Source organism: Cupressus sempervirens, chromosome 1 (genome assembly GCF_028749045.1).
Source record: "Cupressus sempervirens isolate cs-2001-9-10 chromosome 1, ASM2874904v1, whole genome shotgun sequence".
Taxonomy (NCBI): Eukaryota; Viridiplantae; Streptophyta; class Pinopsida; order Cupressales; family Cupressaceae; genus Cupressus; species Cupressus sempervirens.
The window spans coordinates 888,520,831-888,545,503 of record NC_143118.1 but is presented as its reverse complement, the minus strand read 5'-3'; the positions used below and the strand labels follow the sequence as shown (position 1 = coordinate 888,545,503).

The 24,673-nt window shown below is 40.3% G+C and overlaps 2 protein-coding genes across 4 annotated transcripts in view; one reads left to right on the top strand and one right to left on the bottom strand.

Moving 5' to 3' along the window:
• The first annotated feature begins 230 nt into the window (after window positions 1-230).
• The window catches only part of LOC149580700 (plant UBX domain-containing protein 10-like), a 40,945-nt gene continuing 16,502 nt past the window's right edge, over window positions 231-24,673 (top strand). For 2 of the 3 annotated variants that reach the window (XM_089792922.1, XM_089792911.1), the window contains exons 1-2: window positions 259-1,869; window positions 5,016-5,189. In XM_089792922.1, the coding sequence (XP_089649048.1) occupies window positions 1,201-1,869; window positions 5,016-5,189 (843 nt within the window). In that variant the 5' untranslated portion in view covers window positions 259-1,200. Of the gene's footprint in view, window positions 1,870-5,015; window positions 5,190-24,673 lie in introns of all 3 variants that reach the window. The other variant, XM_089792914.1, reaches the window with a different exon arrangement.
• LOC149580701 (uncharacterized) lies at window positions 20,450-23,369 on the bottom strand. Its single transcript, XM_089814488.1, has 2 exons — window positions 20,802-23,369; window positions 20,450-20,687 (listed from the first exon to the last, which is right to left on the bottom strand). Exon 1 carries the CDS (start codon window positions 22,522-22,524, stop codon window positions 21,961-21,963), a length of 564 nt encoding a protein of 187 aa, XP_089670614.1. The 5' UTR covers window positions 22,525-23,369; the 3' UTR covers window positions 20,450-20,687; window positions 20,802-21,960.

Here is a 24,673-nt window from a genome sequence, read left to right as displayed (position 1 = left end):
ACATTCTAGCTCTTGTTTTTATATATTAACTTTAGGTTTAAAAAAATCAACCCCTCGAATTAGATATTCACAACTAAATTTTGTATAATATCATTACTAACATGAATATTAATTCTTTCATTATTGTTAAAGTTCAAATTTTCATATATTACCTTAAATTTCCAACAAATTTTCAACCTCCCTTATTTATGTTAAGCTATTTATTTATACCAAATATAGTCATTTACAATAAATAGATGCGGCATATTTCTTTTATGCACCTAAAGTTTTTCTTCGCAAAACTATTGCTACAGATTTATGATTCAACCTCGATCTCCATCTTGCTTTCTTCCGTTCGAGATGATATTTTCTCAAAAGAAAAAGTAGTCTGGTTTATTCGATACAAATGTGGCAAATTCTTCCTACTAAACAAAAATACTTGCCGACAAACTGTGCAGGTAGATTCCTGTGCATCATTTTTTTCAGCCACAGCAACTTTACGTAAGAATCTAGGTATGCCGAGTTACGGATTTGGAACTGGGTTCTGTTCTTTTGACAATTTATACCTCATAACTTGAAATCTCAATGGAATGGTGATTGCAATGAAATTCCAGAATTATTTTATCTGGGATATTCTTTCCTTCACTTTGTAGCAGAAGCAATCCTTAGGCATTGTTGGGGTGAAGTTCAAATTCTTCTGTCAGAAAGTAGCAGAAGGATCAGGATATTATGGAAAATAAAATGTTCAAAGTCAGATGCCTTCATGACGTTACAAGCTTGGAGGATTTATCGATATGCTTCAGTATTTCCCAATTTCACGGTTGGGAATTTGATGCTGCAGTATATTCTATACTGGATGAAACTGTCAAAGAAACACCGACAAGTTCTCTATATAGTAGCTTGAGTAATTGGGTTCCAGCCCTAGAACAAACTGCTAACCATAAAGAAAGGATTTCGCAAAATCCGCCCTGTGGGTTAGATTCAGTAGAGGTTTTTTTGATAGGGAAAAGGTGTTTATTGTAGTAGTTCAGCCCAATCTTTTAATTTTTTGATATAGTCCATCTATAGGCCAAATCCCACAAGCTACTTAGCTCAATTGATAGAGAAGAAAACGATTATCATTGCAGTTCTTATCTATGCCAAACACCGGAAGAAAGTTTTTATAGAGGAAGAGAGGATTATAATTACAGCTATTGTTCAGACCAAACCTCCACAAGAACTATGGATCACAATGGATTGAGAGACCCATTTGTTGGCAATGGAGATAATAGGGGGCGGAAGAATCACCGACAGCAAGTGGATTCTACGTCAGAGCCGCAGTCAAGCTGTGCTGCTATGATGGCAAAGATAGTGTCTCTGCCTTCATGTATTGTAGGGGGAGTATCCAAAGCAGTAGGATATGGAATGACAGTGGCAGGGGACGTTTTATCTCATATTGGCATGGTCAGGAGACAACCACAGAGGATCCAGCAGCAGAATCCCTTCCTAGACCCATTTACACCATATGTTCAGAATGATGAGCCTCCTGTGGTTCCAATTCAATCAGAAACATTAGCTTTTGTTATAAACTTTGAGCAACAGTATGGGCATTATCATCCTTCCTTTGTGGAATCAAATTTCATGGATGCTTTAAGAAGGGCAAAGGAGGAATACAAGTTTTTGTTTGTGTATCTTCATTATCCAGACCATCCACACACCAATATTTTTTGTCAGAACACTCTCTGCTCCGAGCTTGTTGTACAGTACTTGAATGCTACCTTTGTTTGCTGGGGTGCGACAGTGAACAGCAGTGAAGGGTTTCATATGAGCAATGCCTTACAAGCAACAACGTTCCCCTTTTGTGCACTTGTAACATCTGCTTCACATGAAAATCTTGCAGTATTACAACAGGTTTGTCTGTAGTAATCCCGTCAATTGTTTCAAGTTCATCTTTTAGATTGGACAGTCTATTTTGTTACTTATTATCATCATTATTTCAAGATGCAAACAATCAAGTCTGGATAGCTTCCCAAAGCATAGGCATATCCATATACTCGAAGAATTCACGATCACACTTCTATTATCCCTTTTAGTCTTTAGATATAAATATAATTAGAAAGAGCGAAAATTGCTTGACTGCATCAACTCACAATAAAAGTAGACCGGGTTCCACTCTTTCTTGTTTAGCAACCTGCGTCCTCCCTCCAAATCTTCCAGATGAGCTCTGGTGTTCCCAAAAATATTATGAAGTTCTTGCTATCGTTAAAATGTCAAGTAGTCCATTGTAAAATTTTATTTAATGCAACCTCGTTGACCATCTGTTGAACTAATAGTGCTTCTATGACAAGAACGCAGAATAGAGTATTTGTTTATAATTTCTTCATGACCATAATGAAGCTAATGTGTATAAGAATTAATTGGTGGCTGATTTATAATATGAAAGCAACACGTTTATTTATAGCTATGCAAACAGCTTAAACATAACGTTTGTCCTCCTAGAATAACCTGTTAGTTCTAATATGGGCGCTGTCTTCTAAAAACATGTTTACAATATATCATAGTATCAAATATCATATAATGCCCCTCCAGTGACTAAATCAGATACAATCTAAATGATTGTGAATAGGTTACTAATTTAGTTAACGGTTAAGGTTTAGGCATGTTTTGCAAGGCTCGAAGACACCTACTAATTGATGTTACCAATGTAAAAATCCTTTTCATGTGTCCATGGGTGCCATTCCATATCACTAAACTGCTTGGGTAACTAGCTGCTGCAACTAGTGAGTAAGCTTGAAATAGTGCTGCATACTGGGTTCAGTTGGCTAATACTCTGCATGCAATCAACATCAACATGTCTTGAATTTTTTATCCTTAACCTATTTATTGTTAAGAGTGATCAAGTCACAAAAATATGCTATTTTAATAAGTTAGCTAAGCCAAATGTAAATTAATCGATCTTAGTTCCCAAGACTAAACAACAATCTACAGACATTCTATACGATCCAATGCATGCTTGTTTGACCTCCTAAACACATATATAGATTTCTCTACTTAATAATCCAAAAGTATGCTTCCATGAAATTTAATTCCACACTCTTAAAGAAAAGCAACCTTGAAGGCTTCTTGGTCGCACCCTTGTCCTCGACTTGATTCAAAAGATTTTGCCCTGCAACCTTAAAGGTTTTTTGGACATCCATTCAATTAATGCCCCTTCACCACATGACTATGGTCAAATTCCCAGAGGCACACATTTACGATCTTTGCATCCAAGCATTGGATCCCTAAAAAACTTCTTCTGATGGGATTCCCATCACCTGTGACTTGACAATAACATTACCACTTTTCTCAAGTGCCCCTTACCTGTCTCCTTTCGTGGGCATGCCCCAAGTCCACACCCTCTATCAAACACCCACATTATTTTGCAAGCACTACTAGATTATTCTAATCCTTCTGTGTCCTTACATGTTACAAACATGTCTTGCTATCAAGCTGCTTCAAAAATCAGCACAGTCCTTGAGTCACCGAATTACCTACCTTGGTCACTTGAATACTTCATTTGATGGGCCTTAGCCTTGGGGTACTTCCCTTGACCTTAGAAATAGTTCTTTCTATTGTCAACTAATGAGGCATTTTTCTCTTTCCACTACTTAAGGTCAACTCACCATTTTCAAGCAATCAAATACATGCTAGCACAGATAGGACACTATTTACCAGGAGAATATGTCCATCAATCTCAATTGGCTATTTAGTAGATGATTTGCAATGTTCAGAGGAAACACAATTTGCAATTAACCCTCCAAATTTAGCTCCACAATCAAACAAGATTCTTTGCCGCCATCATCACCCTAAACAGGGGTCTTTCTATACTTTTGTCTCAAAATTTAACAATATATGTGGTAATATCAATTTCAATTACCATATATTTGCAAGATGTCAGTAGCCTCTTGTGTCTGATTTGCATTTTAAAGGTTCTCAAGAAATTAGAGACAAGCAGCTGTGACAGCTTTGTATCCTTTCTTCCACATAATGCAATACAGCTTATGGGCCTCTACACCACGGCCGAACTTAATCATTGCTGTGTTTAAAAATCCATAGATTGATCAATATGTATAACTTACTCGCATAAATTTTATGACCTAAGTTGCTCAGTTCAGTTGTGGCCCACAACCAACGATCAAAATAGCTTTGTCAACTCTATGATTCCCACTAACATATTGGATTGCCTTCAAATTTGAAGTATAAATATATACACATTGTCTTTGTGAAAGCGGATTGCTGAAGTGCAGATGGCGATATCTAAAAACTGTCAATATAATGCATGATGCATGGGTATGAATTCACTTTGTCTTGGAAGCAATAATTTTTTATGGAAAAATAGGATTTTTTCTTAGAAGCTAAAATTGTTTTGGGAATTAATCAGCAACTCAGAAGTACAAGAAATTTTGGAAACAAAAATGGGAAATTTTGGGATTTAAAAAATACATAAAAATTTGTAGACAAAGAGACAAAAACTATTTAAAAAATAAATTAAAGGCATTTCGATAGCAGAGAGTAATTTATTGTTGCAATTAATATTTTTATTGATATAATTGCTTTTTCTGTCCATAATAGTGTTTTAAAGTTTTATGGAGTAAATTGTGTGAGTAATTTTAATATCAGTATTTCAGATCACACTTTTTGACCAGAGTGTGATCCTAAATGTGGTTGTTAGAAATAGCTACTGGTTAAAAAGTAGACACTACTGACTTGATATAGCCAAGTACAACATTTAGATTTAATACTACTTGCCGCCATATGGTATTCATAGTCTCCAATATATGCTAGAATAATGTTTACCATTTTTATTTGCTATCCATGGTTTTTCTACCCATAATATCTATATGCACCAAAACTATTTCACTAGTTTCTTATGCCACTTGTGGAGGATTACATTTCTAAAGGTTTATGTCAACTAAATTCTATCAAGCCAATATGAAGTATTTTTTCATAATCAATTTTAGTTGTCAAGTTGACTCCTTGTAGATATTCATCTTGATCTTTGTTCTTGTTTGGATTAGGTGGAAGGTCCAGTGCCTCCAGAAGCATTGGTTGAGATCTTACAGAGAGCATTAGAAGAACAAGGTTCGGCTTTGATGAATGAGAGGCTTAAAGAAGAAGATGGGATCTTGTCAAACAGGCAACTGAGAGAGGGTCAGGATGCAGCATATCAAGAGGCACTAAGAGAAGACAAGGTTTTTTATTTATTATGTCTATTAACATTTTATACATTTTGTTCCACAATCTAAATGTTCATACCTTCAATCGTTTGCTGCCACATTTCTCTGAAGGTTAAAAGGCAACAAGTTTGATCTTTTGCCATGGACACAACAGGATAAGTAGATTTAAATTTCACATTAGCTAAGGAAAATAATTGTGTAAAGCCCTTGGCATCTAAATTTAGAGCTAAAATTAAATACTAAATGCAGAAATTTTATGTATTAACCTGACTAGGAGAGTCATAGATAACATTTCAGCATATAAAACATTAAAAAAACAGAGAAGAAGAAAAATAGAACCACCATAGACAAGAGTGACATAGATATACCTACGGAAACCCAGGAAAATCAAGCCTCCAAAGTGTCAAAATCAATGTATTCTCAGCAACAACAATGTTGCAATGCAATATCAGTCAGTCTTATGCCTTCCATGGAGATCAATATTTTTGAATCTTTGGAGGTAATGGCAACATAACCCTATAGGAAACAATGCATAATGCCTCCATTTCAAGCCTCCTTGTAATATCCCCACTTTGGAGTTTCTTAAGATTTTCTCACAAGCCTTCTTAAATCTGAGAGTCTGATTTTTCGAAACCTCGAGATTTTCTCACAAGCATTCTTAATCCCATTGTTGGATTTTCCGTAACCTTGAGATTTTCTCACAAGCATTCTTAATCGCACAGTCTGATTTTCCGTGACCTCGGATATCTGCTTCATAAGTCTGCTCCTAAATAGAAAGATGTTGCATTGCATGGATGCCCAAATGAGTCTCAACGAGGTCTTTATACCTTCCAAGAGGCATCTCTTCTCCAAACGATACAACTTATCATATCAGGTTGGATAGTACATATAATATTTAATTTGTTTTAAAATATTTTACCAAGGGTCACAACTAGGTCAGCCAGCAATATGAACAAATGCTTGCTATATTATTTCCTTAAGATACAGCTGACAATGCAATTTTTTATTTATTTCAACTAATTGAATGCGCCATCATATGGAGAGGAGTCAGCTATTATGATAGATTTATATTCTCCATAAGGATTAAGCCTAAACAATACCTATTAGCCTTGTTTAATTATCTTTTACCACTCTTTAAATTCAGTTCTAACCCTAATCAGCCTTCCTTAGAAATTTTATTTAATGCCCTTAAATGCAAGGTGCAATTTTAAGGCTGCATTTTTTTCATAACATGGCAGGGACATGACACTTCGATATATAAATTTGAGGAGGCCCAAAAACTTATTAAAAGATGATTCCATAAGCCAAAAAGCCACAAATTACCATGGTAAGAATTCTCACGTGGCCTCCAAAACAGAATGTAACTCCTCGCATGAATATCTTCGACCATTGAGAACCTAGTGGGCGTATACCACCCCAAAGCACTCCCCCATAAAACACTAATTGCATATTACATCCACTAATGAAGGAAAAGCTCTTACAAGTCCATCATGTAACCCTCTCATCAATGCTTTATTACAACAATATTTCAAAGTCCCCAAAGAAAAAGAAAATAATTATATGTCCTTACACTCACATGGGCATCCTATTAACCCACTCCATGAATGTCAAAGATGCATACATAAGTAACCTTTTAATGAACAATTAAGTTACATTTGATCTTAGGATCTGCAAGGTGAATAGCGCACCCAAACCTAACATTCACCCATTTGATACTCATATGCAGAAGTGTTCCAAAACATGAACCACTAGGAGAGAAATTCCCATAGATAAGATGAATCGTCTAAATCACTCCATGCTTGTAAACTTCACCAAGCAATTGCAACAACCTAAGATATACATTAATGCACACCACTTGCCCATGAATAGTAATGAAATCATCAATGGTATTCACACTCTTATCGTCACATAGATCATACCTATATCTTGTTATAAACCAAAGTCCGAACACAATCTCCACATCCAAACTACGATGAACAAGATTGAGTATTTGCCAAGGAATTGCCTAAGTTCTTGGAAGTTGGAACTGATTAGTCTAAATTCCACTATCCTAGAGGGTTAACCTATCTTCAAGGCCACACAGTTGTTTTCAAAAAGGATAGGATATGGGCTCATCAATAAAATTTGGAGGACAAATGCTAGTCTTTTGGTGTGAAAACACTTTAGGCTCAACTAGACCTAGAAGGTTGTATTATGGTAAAATTATGAATGTGTTATTAAACAAAGATCATGAATGATCTATATATTAATATACAAGATACAAGAGAATGTTTCTATAACGAACAAGAGAGAGGAAATAAAAACATTCTTGTAGAGTGAAAAAGAAAGTTTCCATAACGAACAGAAGGAGTTTATGGAAACATTACAAAAAGAGTGACCATTAGAAAAAGACTCTGTATGTTCTGCAATGTTGGTCTGTGGTAGCATTAATTGTGGTAGGACGAGTCTCTGTACCTAGAACAAGTGTTTACCGTACTGGTAAAGAAACCAACGCATATAGATAATGGACACGAATACCAGAACTCTTTAGATTATATTCGCATATGCCAGACATTACATTATGCTTGATAAGATAAGATGAATCATGGTTTACAATGATCCCAAACGGGATATAAATATTATCCGCCGAACCTTCCCGAAGGAGTTCGTCAGCCACAAATATTATGTCCGCTACAAACTATTTACCCGTCGGCTATAGAAACACCGACGACCACCACTCCGTCGGCTATAGAAACACCGACAACAATCCAGCCGGCTGACACCATCCCCCCAAAAAGAAAAAGTCGTCTCCTGACGACTAACAAAATTAGGAGACAACTTATAGATAGTTATCAACTTACAGACAACCAAGAAAATACTAGAGAGAAGGAGGGGGCATCCCAGAAGAGTGTTGCTGGCGACACAACTCATACACCTGCTCTGTCCTGATGCGCAGATTTCTTTGAATCTGAGAATTAACCTCCACGGCCTCCTTCAGGAGAAGCGCGGCATCCATAGCCTGCCTCCTGGCTAACCGCAACTCGTGCTCAGCCGCATCCTTATCCCGCACAACTGCTGCCATATCCCTCAATAGTGCTGCCCGCTCCGCTGCCCATGTTGCCTACTGGTCAGCCAAGTCCACGGCTAATTTTTCTCTTGCCTCCCTCTCAACTGCTAGAGATCTCTGAGATGCAATACTATCCGCTGCCCTGTCCGCCTTCGCGCACTGCCGAGCATAGTAAACTTCCTTATACAATCCCACAATCTCATGTGCCAGCCTCATCAACGGAGTGTCACTTGGTCCCAACTCCAGAGCAGTGGCCCAATCTGCCAACATCTCTGGTGTCTCAACTGCCGGCCAACCTCTATCCACAAAACAAGTCTGAAATCGTTGAGGACAAACCCCTCGAATATACGCTCGGATCAAATGCCACTCCCTCCGCCGAGTCAGAGCCTGAATTGCCACATTGTGTCTCTTCTTCAATGCAGACTTCATAGTCCTAAGGTAGTCCCTACACCTGTCCTCATCCGACCCGTAATCCTCCTTGGCGAAGTCCTCCAATGACCATGCGGCATCACTATTCTCCTCCTCATCAGCCGGAGCCATGCCCACATCCGGTGCCGCCTCCTCTGTTGTTGGTGCAACCACGGCATGTGGCATTCCCTCCTCCTGAGATTAAGGCTCTACTATTGCCGGTGATGTTCCTGAACGCCTGGGAGACTGGATGGATGGACCCCGCTTAGCAGGAGTGAGTCGGAATTGTTGCCTCAAAAACATACTAGCTCTATCCATCACCTTCGGTTGCTCTGATTGTTCGGGCTCCATGTTCTCCTGTAGTGGCTGCGGTACTGGCTGGGCTAACTCGGCTGGCTCGATCTCTGCTAATAAGGATGATGAAACCGTGAGAACTGCATCACAATCAATGACATCCAAACGAACCTGAGGCTCAGGCTCCGACGGTGGCAACTGTGTTGTCTGTGAGACTGCGACGGTAACGACATCTACTTGTGAAACCTGGTCCGCTGGTACAACTGGAATCACCTCCGCTACAACTGTCGGCAATATCTCGGCGACTATCCGTGGGACAACATCTGTCGCTGTATGTGGGACCATCTCCGTCACTACCTGTGGGACAACCTCTGCCACCGTCGAAGGGGTCATCACGACCGAGACATGGCGCTGGCCAAACGGGGGAATGATTGTCGTGCAGGTAGTCAAGTGCGCCGAAGTTGATAGTTGAGGAGGGGTAAAGAATGTGGACCCACTACCCACTGCCTCTCTGCCAACTTTCGCCGAAGTGCTCTCTTCCTCTTCCACGGACTCAACCTCATCATTCTCTGAAGTGTCCTCCCGTCCGCTCTCTGTCTCTCTGGAAGTGTCCAGTCCTCGGAGTACTCTCTTCTGGCCCGCTATTGTTCCACCTGTATCCAAATGGCGCCAATAGAATATGGGAGGTTCCCCGTCGGCCAACTTGCCCCTCAGAGGAGCCTCAAAATCATCCAGTGGTATCTGGCTAGCTGCAGCCTCCAGGAATAGCCCAATGGCATGGTGTGGCATAAAAAATATTCGATGCAGAAGCGTCATGAATTCCTCCATCCTGTCGGCAAGGACTGAGGCCCAATCATATACCATACCCTGCATGATGCCATTCATGAATACCACCTATGGAAACGCTATATCTGAAGCTCGAGTAGCACCTATCAACCTGCTCTTGATTACATCCATGATGCACCGCCAGTGACCCTCTCGAAAAAAGTCCCTGCGAAGCCCTCTGCACTTTGACCCCTAAATCGCTGCGTCCCTCTCCATGGGTGTAAGATCCCAGCATATAAGATCTATCCAATGCTCCTTCCATTCTTGTGAGAGTTTGTGGTTCTTGATCTCCACTTTCTTACCATCGGGGCCAGGGATGCCAAAAACTCTAGTGAAATCCCTAGGTTTAAAAGACACCGTCATCTACTGCTTCTTGTACATGAATGTACTTGTTCTGCTCCGCGGGCTATATGTCTTTATCATGGTGCGCAATACTGATTCAAACATCCGGATGGAGAAGATGGGAAGCTGGATGGCCCAATGTACCTGTGCCCATATCAGAATCTGCTTAATCTGGTCTGCCTCCGGGGTCTCTTGCCACCACCTCCGGCATTCGCTCCCACTAAGACCCTCGAACTGGACGGTGAGATAAGTAAGTTCCTCCCTGGTCTTCTACTTCTTGCTACTGGAACCCGAGGGACCTGCAACACGAATCCCTGATGCCAAAACCCTTGAATTTCTTTCCATATTTGCCACCAACTGACTCTTCCACGGCTTCCATTTGCCCGCCGATTCCATGCAACATTGGCTTATTCCTTGTTATATAAGTTTTCCATTTAGCACACCTTTCCCACGGAAGGAATTTTGAATCATGGGTGTATTCTAATACTGCTCAAAAATGGGACACAACGAACAACCAACAATCTGCCCTTCGTGTTCTTCTGTCTTTGCTGAGGCCAAAACTATCCGTAGCACAGTAGAAGTCGGGCGCGGAGAAGAACTGGGGATCAATGAAAAAGGAGTGCAGAGCACAACAACATTAGCTGGAACATGCAAAGCAGAGATGCCTTGGCAGGCTGAAAACGGGCATCTTGATATCAGATACCAACTTCAACGCCTTTAGTCTAAACCGTTCCCGCCTTAGACCTTAGAATCTGATGATCTTTCTTGAAACTGGAGGAAATCCTAATCCGCCCGCGTAAGACTGTTATTCCCGCCTTCTAGTCGTTGTTAAAGCAATCAACAAAAGGGGTCTGCACATTTGACATTGGCCTTCCTTAGGATGGAACACGGGAATTCAAATTCCAAAATCTCCTTGTAGACCTTGTTCTTCTAAGCCACGAGAAAGTATACAGAATTGCTTGAATCTTCTTAGGGAGATGTGAATATACCCCTTACTACAAAAAAGAATTATGAAGTTTGAAGACAGAACTCCGTGGGCAATGTTATATCAAAACAACCTCCACGTGAATACCCCGCGAGAAGAGGGTCAAAACAGTCTCCGCGTGAACACTCCGCGAAAAGAGGGACAAACTGCTACGGAAAGGTGTCCGTGGAGCACCTCCCGTGGACAGGTGCCCGCGGAGAACTTTTCATTATTTTTATTTTTATTTTTTATTTTTTATAATTTTTATTTTTTAATTGTTTTTTATTTTATTTTATTTTTATAATTTTTTTTTTTTTCTCCTTTCCTACAGATTACCTCAAATTGGAGCAGAAGCCTCCCGGTTGTTTACCGTTGATGACGACCGAGAACTCATGTCAGCATTGGGCGATGATGATAGCGACGATACCTTCTAGGCGCGGTATATTTTCAATTTGGATCCGTTAACCGACTGAGGCATCTCCTGTCCGTCCAACGTCAATAGTTTGATTGCTCCATTGTCGCCAACCTCCCAGATCTGGTATGCTCCAACCCACCGAACCTTGAACTTCCCTGGTGTTATTTGATTGCGACCATCGTACTTCAACACTAACTGTCTTGGCTGGAACTTGCTACGTTTTAGATGCTTATCATGCCAGACCTTGCGTCTGGTCTGTGCCACTTCCGTCGCCCACTGTGTCAGCAATCGCTTCTCCTCCAGCTTATTTAGATTCTTTAACCGCTCTTGTAAGCTTCCTTCGTCATCCAGCTTGTTTTCCAACGCTATTCGCAGACTCGGGATCATGAATTCCGTTGGGACTACCGCTTCCTGTCCAAACATTAACTGGAATGGTGTGTGCCCTGTCGTTACTTTGTACGCTGTGCGGTAAGCCCACAGGGCGACAGGTAAGTTTTCCTCCCAGTCAGTACCTTCCACCGCGCAGGATTTGTAGATGATGGATACTAAGATTTTATTGGTAGCCTTGGCCTGTCCGTTTGCTCTTGGATAGTACGGACTTGACAGTGAATGATAAATCTTGAACTGGGTGGTGAGCAGTTGAATGACATGATTAACAAAATGCCCTCCCCTATCACTTGTTAATTGCAATAGAATTCCATACCTGGTAATGATTTGTTCATAAATAAACTTCGCAGTGCTAACGGCTGAGTTATCTGGTAACGCACGTGCCTCTGCCCATTTGGTCAGGTACTCCATTGCAACAATGATGTACCGGCACCATCGAGTCTTGCTCACCCTCAGGGGTCCAATGAAATCTAATCCCCACCGCTCAAAAAGTTCCTGCGCATGGGAGGGATTAAGTGGCATGAAATCTCTCTTCAACGGCTTCCTGACCCGTTGGCAAGTGTCACATCCAACGACCCATTCCCGCGCGTTGTTGTACACCGTCGGCCACCAGAGACCTGCAAGCAATATCTTCCGCGTAGTGGTGTCGGGTACCATGTGTCCACCTGCGGGACCCTCATGTGCTTCTTTTAACACCTGTGGTACCTCTTCTTCTAACACACACCGCTGAAGAATATGATCCGGCCCCATTTTATACAATAATCCATTGATTGATTGAAAGGTACGGCTCTTGATTATCAACTTGCGCCTTTCACTTGGTGGCATCCCAGTGGGAAACTGTCCTGTTGACAGGTACTTGCCAATACTCCTATACCATTTCGGTAGTACTCCAATTTGAAACAGCTGCGCGTCAGGAAAGTCGTCATTCACACCCTCTGCTGGTTCCCCTGTTTTGATCCGCAACAGGTGGTCGGCGCTGACATGCTTCTTTCCCGGCCGGACAATGATCTTGAAAGTAAATTCCTGCAACAGAAGTAGCCATCTGTTGATCCTCCCTTGGATGAAAGGTTTATTAATCATGTACAACAGGGCCTGGTGATCAACATAGAACACAAACGGCGTAGCGAGCAAATAATGATGGAATTTTTGTACAGCATAGACCATTCCCAACGCTTCTCTTTCGGTCGTGCTGTAGTTCTGCTCAGCCTTTGATAACAATTGGCTGGCAAAGTATATTGGGTGATCCAGTCCGTGGTTACCTATCTATGCCAGGGTCGCGTCAATCGCATAGTTGGAGGCATCCACATGAACATGAAACTCTTTATTCCAGTCTGGATATGCCAGGATGGGTGCCATAGCCAGTCGTACCTTTAGCCCTTCAAATGCCTCGTCTTGCTCTTTATCCCATCTAAATGGTTCCTCCTTGCAGGTTAACCTATCTAACGGTTGAGACACCTTGGAAATTTTTTTAATAAATCTCTTGTAATAACCTATATGCCCGAGAAAAGACTTTACCTCCGTCACATTAGTAGATGGCTGCATTTCAAGAATGACTCACACCTTGTCGGGGATCGTCTTTAACCCTTCCTTACAAACAATGTGTTCGAGCAGTCTTCCGCATGGAACTATGAATCTGCACTTCTTGGGATTCAACGCTAGCCGAGCTCTATGACATCTCTCCATGCATTCACTAAGTGCTGCTAGGTGTCCGTCCTCCGTGCTAAATATTAACCAATTGTCCAGGAAGGCTTTGAAGTTTCCCACGGACATCCTGTCGAAGATATGCAATATAATCCGCTGGAATGTGGCCGGCGCGTTACATAACCCAAATGGCATCTGGTTGTACGCGTAGACCCCATCTTCGACGACAAACGTTGTCTTCAACTTATCCTCCTCCGCTATAGAGATCTAATTGTATCCGGAGAACCCGTCCATAAAGGAGTAAATTTCATGTCCCGCGACTTCCTCCAGAATGCTGTTTGTGAATGGAATCGGAAAAGGATCCTTGATCGTGACTGCATTCAAGCATCTGAAATCGACGCATATCCGGATCTGAGTAGTATCCTTCTTCAATGAGATGACTATCGACGACACCCATTCGCTGGTCTGCACCTTGAAGATAATGCCAGCTTCTAGCATCCGGTTGATTTCCTTCGTAACCCGTGCCGCATAGTTTTTGTTCATCCTGTAGGGTCGCTTCCATATAGGTACGGCTCCTTCCATTAGCGGGATGCGGTGCATACATAATTCTGGCAGTACTCCCTTGAGGTCCTTGTATGTCCATGCAAACACATCCTTGTATTCCAGAAATATCTTGAATGCCGTGGCTTTAAGTACTGGATCCCAGTTATCTTTGACTAGTATGTTCTTCGGCTCTGCCTCGTCCCCCAAATTCATTGTTTGCAACATAGCTTCATTATACTTGATTGTCTCCCCTTTACTGAATGCATGGGCGGGTGTAACATCCAACGATGCCTCCCCCTCCTTTACTTCAGTAAACTCCGGATATTCAGTCGCTCTCGGGCCTTCCTCAATCGACAAAACATTGCAACTGTGAAATAATTCATAGTCCTCCATTTGCCAGTGGTAGAGACTGTTGACTGAATCCAAGTCGTCATTCGCTAATCCCCCGTCCAATCGCAAGACTCCCTCCTGATCCGGTTCCATCCGTTGTCTGCCTTCATCCTCTTCTTCCTCTGAATCTGATGACAGGGCTTCTTCCCCTACCATTTGGGTATGCAGATCAATGACAAATCGGCGACCTTTACTTTCCAGTGATAAAGTGTTCTTCTTCCAGTCGTGTCGGGCTCTCGCTTCGATAAGCCACACACGGCCCAGGATGGCGTTGTATCCTTTTCTCTTCAATGGAATCACCACGAAATCCATCAAGAATGGCTGAGTGCCAATTGTTACCGGCTGTGCCATGAGAATACCCAGCAGTTTAATGCCATGTTGATCGGCTGTTAGCAGCTGAAATCTTGGAGGCCACAATGTCGGCTGTCCAAGTTTCCTCTAAGTTTCTTCTGGCAATACATTTACGCCGGACCCTCCGTCAACTATTGTGTCCGTGAGAACATGTCCAAGGATCCCCATCTCAACGACTGCAGGGTGTCGTACGGATGTCAGCACCAGCAACATCTGATCTTCTCCGCCTATAGCAATCTCCTTTTCCTTTTGTTGATTTGGTTCTCCCGGTGCCTTTTCTTTCCCTTGACTTGATTCTTCCGGTGACTTGGGAACTGGTGTAATATTTGATAGAGCAGATCGAAGTTGAGGCATGGTGAGAAGTAAATCATTTATCCTTACTGGTACCTCCATCTGCAAAATTTTCCGTACAATGTTTTGTTTCACGGAATTACTCGCTGAAGTGCCGGCGGTGTCCTAAGGTGTTGCCAGTTGGGATACTTTTTCCACCTCCGCTCGTGCTTCCACAAATTTTCGCTTTTCTTCGGCGGGGCCTGGGTATTCTTTTTCTTGTTTTCGCGTAATTGCCAAAACTTCTTCCTCATTTGTCCCGACAGTGATCAAGTTCACTCCGGATTTTGGACACTTTGAGTCATCGTGATCGTCGGGTCCGCACCATCGGCATAATAGTTGAGGTGTATTCGCCATTGGACACTCTTGCACAAAATTCCCCCACAAGTTACATGCACGGCACTGAACAATTGGCCGTCCATTTGCATCATATTGGATCCAGCTTCTGCTCGTATTGTTATTGTTATTGTTGTTGTTGTTCTGTCCACGCCGATTATTCCTGTATCCTCCGGATGTAGCACCGGCAGTATTCGTGTTTCCGCTACTACTCGACGGGGAAGCCTCCTGCATAAGAAGCACCTGCGGAGATCCTCTTGTCTTCATGTTAAAGGGGTACTCCTTTGTCGAATGGCCCATGATTTGAGAAATGTCGCAGAATTGATTCTTTGGACAGGATCCTTTAGTATGACCGTCGGTCTTACACTCTGTGCACCACAACTCACTGCTTTTTGGTTCCTTCTGCATGTTTTTAAACTCCATGCGGATCATGTCCTTCTGCAAGGTGCGGACCTTCTTGCTACTGCCTTCATTGTCGCTGCTATCTTCGCCGAAAGGCTCGTCATCATCAGAATCAGAGGAACTAGTCTTCTTCTTCTTCTTTGTCTTGTGCTCACTTTCGAGATTCAATGCTCTATTATAGGCTTCTGTGTATGACGACGACAGCACAATTTTCATTTTCTTCCGTAGGTTAAGGCGTAGGCCTTCCACGAACCACCTTTTCTGAAGTCCATCCGCCGGCTTATTTTCTATTTTGTTTATCAAATCTTTCAATTTCCTGGCGTAAACGCGGACAGTTTCATTCTTCCCTTGCTTGGTATTGAAGATTTCTGCAACAATTTCATTATCGTCATGCAACAATTGAAATTCGGCCAGAAACTCCTTGTTGATGTTATTTCAACTGTTTAGCTTTTGTGGATCTGTACTAGTAAACCAATCAATTGCCACGCCCCGTAGGGTTGCCGGAAATTGTCTCATCTAGTCGTCTTCATCAGTTATGCCATTTTCCCTCCAGATTGTTTCACATGTTTTGCAATGTCGAATGGGATCGGCCGTACCATCGCCATCAAATTTCGGCAATTTCTCTTTTGGTCCCACCATCATGATTGGTTTCTATAAACAGGCGTTGCTCGGTCCTGCAACACTGGCGCTCTTCACTCCCACACGGGCGGACTGGTCTCCAACACCGGCGGTCTGCACTCCCACACCGGCGGACTGCACTCCCACACTAGTGGACTATTTTCCCACACTGTCAGACTCAACTGCTGTGAACCTTGGTGAAGAAGGGTGTTCTGAGGTTTTCCCCTGCGGAAGTATATTGTAGACGAAGAGTTCACTCCACGCTCTTGCTCTGTCGGCACTCCGAGCTGTGTGAGTCGATGCTCTTCCATCTGGATTATCTTCCCTCGGCGAACACAAATTCAAAAACTCCTCTCGTGCTTCTTCCACTGATTCCAGCCGTTGTCGAGTCTCCTCCAACAATGCCTCCGCACTCCTGTTTCCGTCGGCAATCTTTTGGAATCTCCTTCGGCGGTCTGCCTGTTGTGCCAGAATTAAATGTTCTTATGCAATATAGATTCCATCTTTTCCCTTTGCCTTATTTCGATCCTTGTTAAGCTGATTTGGCATTAATCTTCATTCGTCCCACCTTCCAGATTCATAAGACAACGGCGCCAAATGTTTACCATACTGGTAAAGAAGTCAACGCATACAGATAATGGACACAAATAGCAGAACTCTTTAGATTATATTCGCATATGCCAAACATTACATTATGCTTGATAAGATAAGATGAATCATGATTTACAATGATCCCAGACGGGATATAAATACTATCCGCTGAACCTTCCCGAAGGAGTCCGTCGGCCACAAATATTATGTCCGCTACAAACTATTTACCCATCGGCTACAGAAACACCGACGACCACCACTCCGTCGGCTACAGAAACACCGATGACAATCCAGTCGGCTGACAACAAGCACCTCAAGGCGACAGTACTCGATGATCATTATCATTCTCTGCTTCCAAGTGTTGTAGTTCTTTCTGTTGAAACATCAATTGCCTTACAGCATGAGATTGGTGAGAGATGCCATTGCACATTTTTCAATGAAAAAGTGTGAAAAATCTAAGATGGCACGAACTTCAAGATAGATTGACTAAAGAGCCGGATAAGAGCTTGAAAAACACATTAAGAATCTAAAATTAAATTTTAAATCTAATGGCTCAAAAATTGAGGCACAAAAAACAACGCACCCAGAAAAAAGTGAGACTAACCTAGTTGAAATCTGCAAAAACCCACCAGGAATATGCAAAATTTTTGTTAATCTAACACATGAATATAGTGTTTTAAAAAAAAACCCGTAGTTGAATTAAAAAACTTGAAAAAATTTACAGAGTTCTTGAACAGAGGGCAGATTTGAAAAAAAAGACAAATTTTAAACCATGTAGCACAAAGAAAATTGCAAAAAAAAATGGACGCCGAATCCCTAGTTGGGTTTGGAGGGAAAAAAGAGAACACATTCCGACAAATATTTCAAATTTTTTTGAACTAATAATTTCAAAAAGAAATTAAATTTTTTCAAAGAGGCTAGGAATTTGCTTTGATACCATATTATAGTAAAATGATGAATGTGTTATTAAACAAAGATCATGAATGATCTATATATACAAGACATGAGAATGTTTCTATAACGATCAAGAGAGAGGAAATAGAAACATTCTTGTAGAGTGAAAAAGAAAGTTTCCATGATGAACAGAAGGAGTTTATGGAAACAGTACAAAAATTTAAAAGAGTGATCATTAGAAAAAGACGAAAGAGAGAGAAAATAGAAACTATCTAATATCGTAATAGGTTGTTCTTGAGGTATCCTTAACAAAACAATTGAAGCATGTTGATAGAATAACATCGATAAATTAAAAAACGATGCTGGTTTCTGATGGGGCCCAAAACTTGTCATTAAGTTTGTTATACATAATAGCTTGTAAGTTTTTTTCCTCAAGCTAATAATAACAATCTTAGACATGTAGCTAAAGATAACAACAATATGATATGATGAGAATATGTTTATTCATTCACCATTCCAAGACTAGTTCCCCCTCGCATGGGCAAAAGAGTCATAATGCAAGGACAGCAGCATACCTATAACTAGACTGGCATGCACAAATCAAAATAAAGTTTTGCATTAACCAAACTTCTTGATAATCCATCTCAAAGCTACATTAAGCCACATAAAAGGAAGACCACTACAAATACCTGAAATGCTTCAAAATATTTTCACACATTCATCTCTCATTACATTGATACCTGCAAATATCATGGCAAATGTTGTAAGAGGAAACCCACAAAAGGTTTAGAGATGAATCATTATAATCTGCCATGGTGTAATGTCCCCTATTAGGACTTAACTCTAAGCTTCTCTAGAATTGTCAAATAATTTATAGAATATGTTTAAGAATGCAAATTGTCAATTTATATCTAGAATTATTGCCTGCAATCAGGCTAGTCATTATAAATAAAGATGAACAAATATATGTATATCCACAATGTTATAAAAAGAATCCCGAACATTACTATAATATCTAAGTAAGATTCTCTTAAATTCTTCACCAATAATCCATCCCCGTCATAAAGTAGCATGGGGGATCACACAAGGTGCCTCGAGCTAGTCCATCAAGCCCATGAGCATGGAATCACCTGCCATTTGGCCTCCCAGTCCCTCTTGGGTCACCATAGTTAAAAAACTCGCCAAGCCCCCTAAAAGTTTAATCGGGAAAAACTGTGCAATTTAAAAAAAAAAAAAACTCGAGAACCTAACAAACCGCTGAAATTTAATTAAAAATACATTTATTTTGCAAAATTTAATGAGAAGATGCATCTAATAAGTTAATTAAAGACGATACAAAAGAAACAAGCAGAGTTTAGATATATATAAATGCATAGTGCATACAAAATTGCATTCTCATGTGGAATGCTCCTGGCAAGAAGCAAAATAGTAAATAGTTTCAATCTGTCAAACTAGAAGTAAATACTAAAAGTCTAAATACATCAATACAAACACAATTCACATCTTCCTTTTTCCACTTGCACTAGTAGGAAAGCGACAGGGACTAGTCCTAGAAGAAGTGCCCCGCACTGGGATAGGGTGTGAGTTGCATGACTGTGAACTCTGTGGCTATGCCCCCTCGCTCGACATCCCTACTGACTGGCTTGGCATCCTGGAAGAGGATGCATCTCCTCCTATATGTGGCACTGGTAATGCCTCATCCTCATCCTTTGAGCCTGAATCATCATCATCCTCATCCTCGTCCTCAATGTCACCATTGTGAACTGAAAATTAGTTTCAGCATCCTCCTCCATGGCCTGCCTCTTCAAATCAGCGGTCTCATCTAGTGTAAACAATGGACCTAGCTCCTGTGCTGTCCAATCAGAATAAGGATCTATCTCATCTAGATCAAGTGGACCAGGTAGTTCTGAACTCTGTGCCTTTTTTATGCGCAACTTAAGATTATAGTGCACATAAACAAGGTCATTAAGCCGTTTTTGAGTCATTCTATTTCTTTTCTTTGTGTGGATGGACTCAAATAAGCTCCAATTGCGCTCACAATGAGATGAGCTACAAGGTTGGGATAGGACTCCGAGAGCAAATTTCTTTAAATTGGGGGTATTGCCACCCCAACTTGCCCACCAAGAATTTACAAAACAAAATATAAAAAGTTATAAAGCAATAAAAAAAGATAATTAGAAACACAACTTATCAATTAGCAAAAGTTTTAAAGTTGACACTTTACTTGGTGCTTGAATAGATTTTGCTCTCTTTGCTAGCATAGAAGAGAACAAAGGACCCCTTGATTCCACAAAGACTTGTTGTTTGGTCACAATAAGGTCTCTCTCCGCTTCATTGGATATCATTCTCTCAATGCATTTAGAGAGACCTTCCATGACCTCTCCATTAGGATCTGAGTAGGAATCATCAGCCCTAAAACAAATAGAAAATGATATCAAGTATTACTACACAACCTTAAAAAGTAAAGTAAAATAAATTCTTAGTAAAATCCCAACTTCAAGGACAATCATAGTACCTAAATTTGGGGTTGAGGAAGTAGCCTGCTGCATGAATGGGTTGGTGGAGCATATTGTTCCACCTATCAATTATTTCCTAAATGGGGTCAAATATGAGACTGTCCCCATGATAGTAACTTCTAACAGCCTCTTTGGCCCTATCCATGGCCTCATAAAGACCTCCCATTGGGGATTGCTGCCCATCACATATGCGCAAGACTAGAACCAGGGGCAGAGACATCTACATTTGAAATTGAAAAATACAAATTAGTTAATAACATAGTAAGTTATGAATTAATAATGAAACTTGAATAAACTAAAAATATAATGTTTTGATTCTTGAAGTTGAAGTTACCTCCACAATCTCCTTAGCCTTTGCAAAAAAACTATCATCAAAGACTATCCGTGCCACAGCCTCTCCTTTGGGCTTCTTTGAATAAGGTGAAACAACCCAATCAGCACACAAACATTTGTTTCAAAGCCAATATGTGGTCAAGAATACTTTGCAACGTCAAGAAGATCGTTGCAAACCTTGTCATAGCAGGTCTCATCAAATCTTTGCCTTTAGTAGCCTTTCTCATCAAACTGAGAACCCATGGGTGATTATAGATATATTTGGTGACTCGCCTAGCATCTTCCACAACTAGACTCACCCAATCAAGTTTTCCTATGTCCTCCAAAAGAAGGTCAAGGACACGTGCTGCACAAGGTGACCAAAAAAGTGTGGGATGTCTCTCTTGGAGGATTCTACCTAAAAGATTAGCAAAAAATCAATAATTAGTTACAAATACAAACTTTCCATATTTAGTATTTACAAATTACATCAAATATAAATTGAATACCATAGCATTACATTCATAATTCATATTGATTCAAACATAAAAAATTAAATTTACCTGCTGCCACATATGCCGCCGCATTATCTGTGATTATTTGCACCACATTCTCTAATCCCACCTCCATGACAACATTCTCCAACTTTAAAGCCAATGTGTGTGCATTTTTCACTTTGTTGGAGGCGTCAATAGATTTTCAAAACACATCATCTTTGCAAGCAACCAAAAAATTAATAATGGTTCTACTTCTTCCATCTGTCCGCCCATCAGATAAAATGGTGCAGCCATACTTCTTCCACTCTTTCTTTTGGTCTTCTATCAATAGTCTTGCCCTACCAACCGCTTTGTCAAGCAACCTACAAAATTTAGGTGCAATAAAGTGTTAGTAAAAAATAGAAAATAAGTTATAACAATTAACATTTAAAATATAACAATAAACTGAAGTGAATCACAATTATTTACAATTATTAAATAGTAAAATACTAACCTTCCACTCATATCCTTGCGATTAGGCAGCTTGTACCCTTTGCTCAATATTGAAATTGCATTCACCATATTGACCCAATAGGGACTATCAGCCACATTCATCGAGATATTGTTGAAAAACCAAAAATCAGATGCTGCAATATCAGTTTGCTCATGCACCTCCTTGAACCATGTAGTGCCCTCTAATGATGGCTATGCTCCAGGTGTGTTCCTGGGCACAAAATAACTCCCTATCCCTGATGCGGATGGTGATGAAGAACTAGGTGTAGAGGAAGTGGAACCGGTAAACGAGACATTTTGTTTGCGGATCTGTGGGCCACGGAGAGATCCTGGTATGTTCTCAAGTGTTTCTTCTTCTTCTTGCATATCAAAAGGAGCTCCTTCAGATTCAGCTATGGCTGCCCTCATAGCTAATTTCTCCCTCTCCCTATTCAATTTTTTCTCTTCAGCAGCTACAAGTAGGGCATTGATGAATCTTTTTCCTTCTTCAGTTACCTTGAGACAAGGATTTGAATCATGTTTCTTTATGCCTGCAAGGTGGTATTTGAGGCGGTTTATGCCTCCAGAAATAATTCTCTCACATGAAATGCATATCACCTTTCCAACGTCATTTGGAGCTTCATAGGCATACCGCCATGCCTTATCTCTTGCATTTTTAGGCCGAGTGCCTATATAACTAGATGGGCATGGTGTTTGTGGCCACTCTTCTTGCGGGTTTGTCATGTTTTTGTAATGCTTGACCGCTGCCCTACACATAAAGGTATAGAAAAATGAATAAACAAAGTTAGAACTTAGAAACTAGGGTTTCAAATGATTCAAAATTCAAACTTCAAACATAGAGTTAAACTTAAAATGATTTTAAATGATTTGAAAACATTTACAAACAACAACAAAAACAAAAGAACATTTGTTATAAAACTATAAAATGTTTTCAAACTATGATAAAATGAACATACCTGGAAAAAAATTTGTCTTCTAAAATTGGTTAGAATCCTCTAAAATCCACTCAAATCTGCCTTGAATCACTTGCAATCTGCTAAAAATGTCTCCAAACCTTCTTCTCTCGACACCTCAAGGCTCTAGACAATGCAAATACAACAAAGAATGAGAAAAAAAGCACTTTCTGCCCTTTCTAGCCGTCACAGGCCGCGGGCCAGTAAATCGCGAGTTTCAACAAAAAAATCGCCGAGTTTTTGCCGAGTAATCGGCGAGTTTTTGCCTCCCAGCCGAGTTTTTCTAGGATTTACTCGCCCAGCTTAAGTACTGGGCGAGTTTTAAAAACTCGCTGACTAATCTGCGAGTTTTCCATCTATGTGGATCACCACTACTCAAGTGGACCTTATGCTATTTGCATTCCTTGCTTGCACTATATCCCCCATGTATAATAGGACAGCTTAATGGTTGTAGGTCTTAAAGGAATCTTTATTGAATGAGGTAGTTTTCCGCAATCCATAGTCTAGTTTTCTATTGCTTCTGGAGATGCTTGTGTTGGCCTGCTGCAATACTAATTATGCATATAATAGAAGAAATGGAGTATCAGCATTTATCAATTGAAGACATAACAAATTAAGCAATTCATCATGTAATGCATCATATTTCATACCACAATATTAGACCAATAAATAACTTCTGTTTTCTATATTAATTTGAGTTTTGGTAATCCTCAATTAGATCAAGTGCTCACTTTTCTTCTACATCTTCTTCCAAATGGAGCCTTCTTCCTTTTATACTCTTGTCTTGCTCAAGGGGCACGACTATCCATGTGCTGATTGATCATTCATAACAATTTAATCTTTATTTAATTTCAGTTTTGTGCAATACTAATAATGCTCTTGTGGGCTCTATTTTAGACTTGTTTAAATCTCTCCAAATGTGGTGGCCGAGGCAATAAGATCACAAACAATTATCAGTTTTTAAATCATGCCTCTTGACCCTTAAAACAGATATGCCTTATAATCCATTGGTATTAGATATATCAAATACTAATAGTCTAATTGATTAAAAGGGATACATCTAAGAATCCATTGGCATCAGTAAATATCAAACACTAAATGAGTAAAAGGGATACATCTTAGAATCTATTGGCATTAGATATATCAAACACTAATTGAGTCAATAGTGTTTGCAGGCTTCAAAGTAGTCAGCTGCCATTTCTATCTGTTTCCTTTTTGTCATGTATGTTTAAATTTCAATTGTACAGACCTGCTGTTTTTGGTGGGGATATGACGTGGAGATATTTGATTGCATACATAGCTTCAATTGAAAACCTTCCTATAATTTACAACATATGATCATGTCATTTACAAACTAGACTTGCCAATATTGAAACTTAAAAACAACTTACCTTTCAGTCAAGGATGGAGAAGAACGATGAATCCTTATTACATATTTTATCCTTGTATTTATAGCACTCTGTTACATTAGAGTCAACTTGTCTTCTCAGGGTTCATGGAAGTTGCATGCCAATGGTCCAACACTCCCTTCTATGATAATTTTTTTATTGAATCTATTGTCAAATACCGTAATGTTAAAAAACATTCTTCTTGTGCTCAGAGATCTATTTATAAACCTGCAATATCTAAATTTCATTTATAGCATTCAGGATGCCTGTACTCATTTTCATCATCCTTACATGGCTTTGTGATCAGATGTTTATCAGAGAGTATGCTGCATATCTATTTATAGACCTATAATAGCTGTCAGCCAACTGGATGGTTCCGGCGGTGTTTCTGTAGCTAACAGATTGACTGTCGGCGGTGTTTGTATTTTGTAGCCGACGGGTAAATAGTTTGTAGCGGATGTAATGTTGTGGCCGACGGACTCCTTCGGGAAGGTTCGGCAGTAGTATTTATATCCCGTCTGGGATCATTGTAAAGCATCATCATCTACTATTACGGATATTATG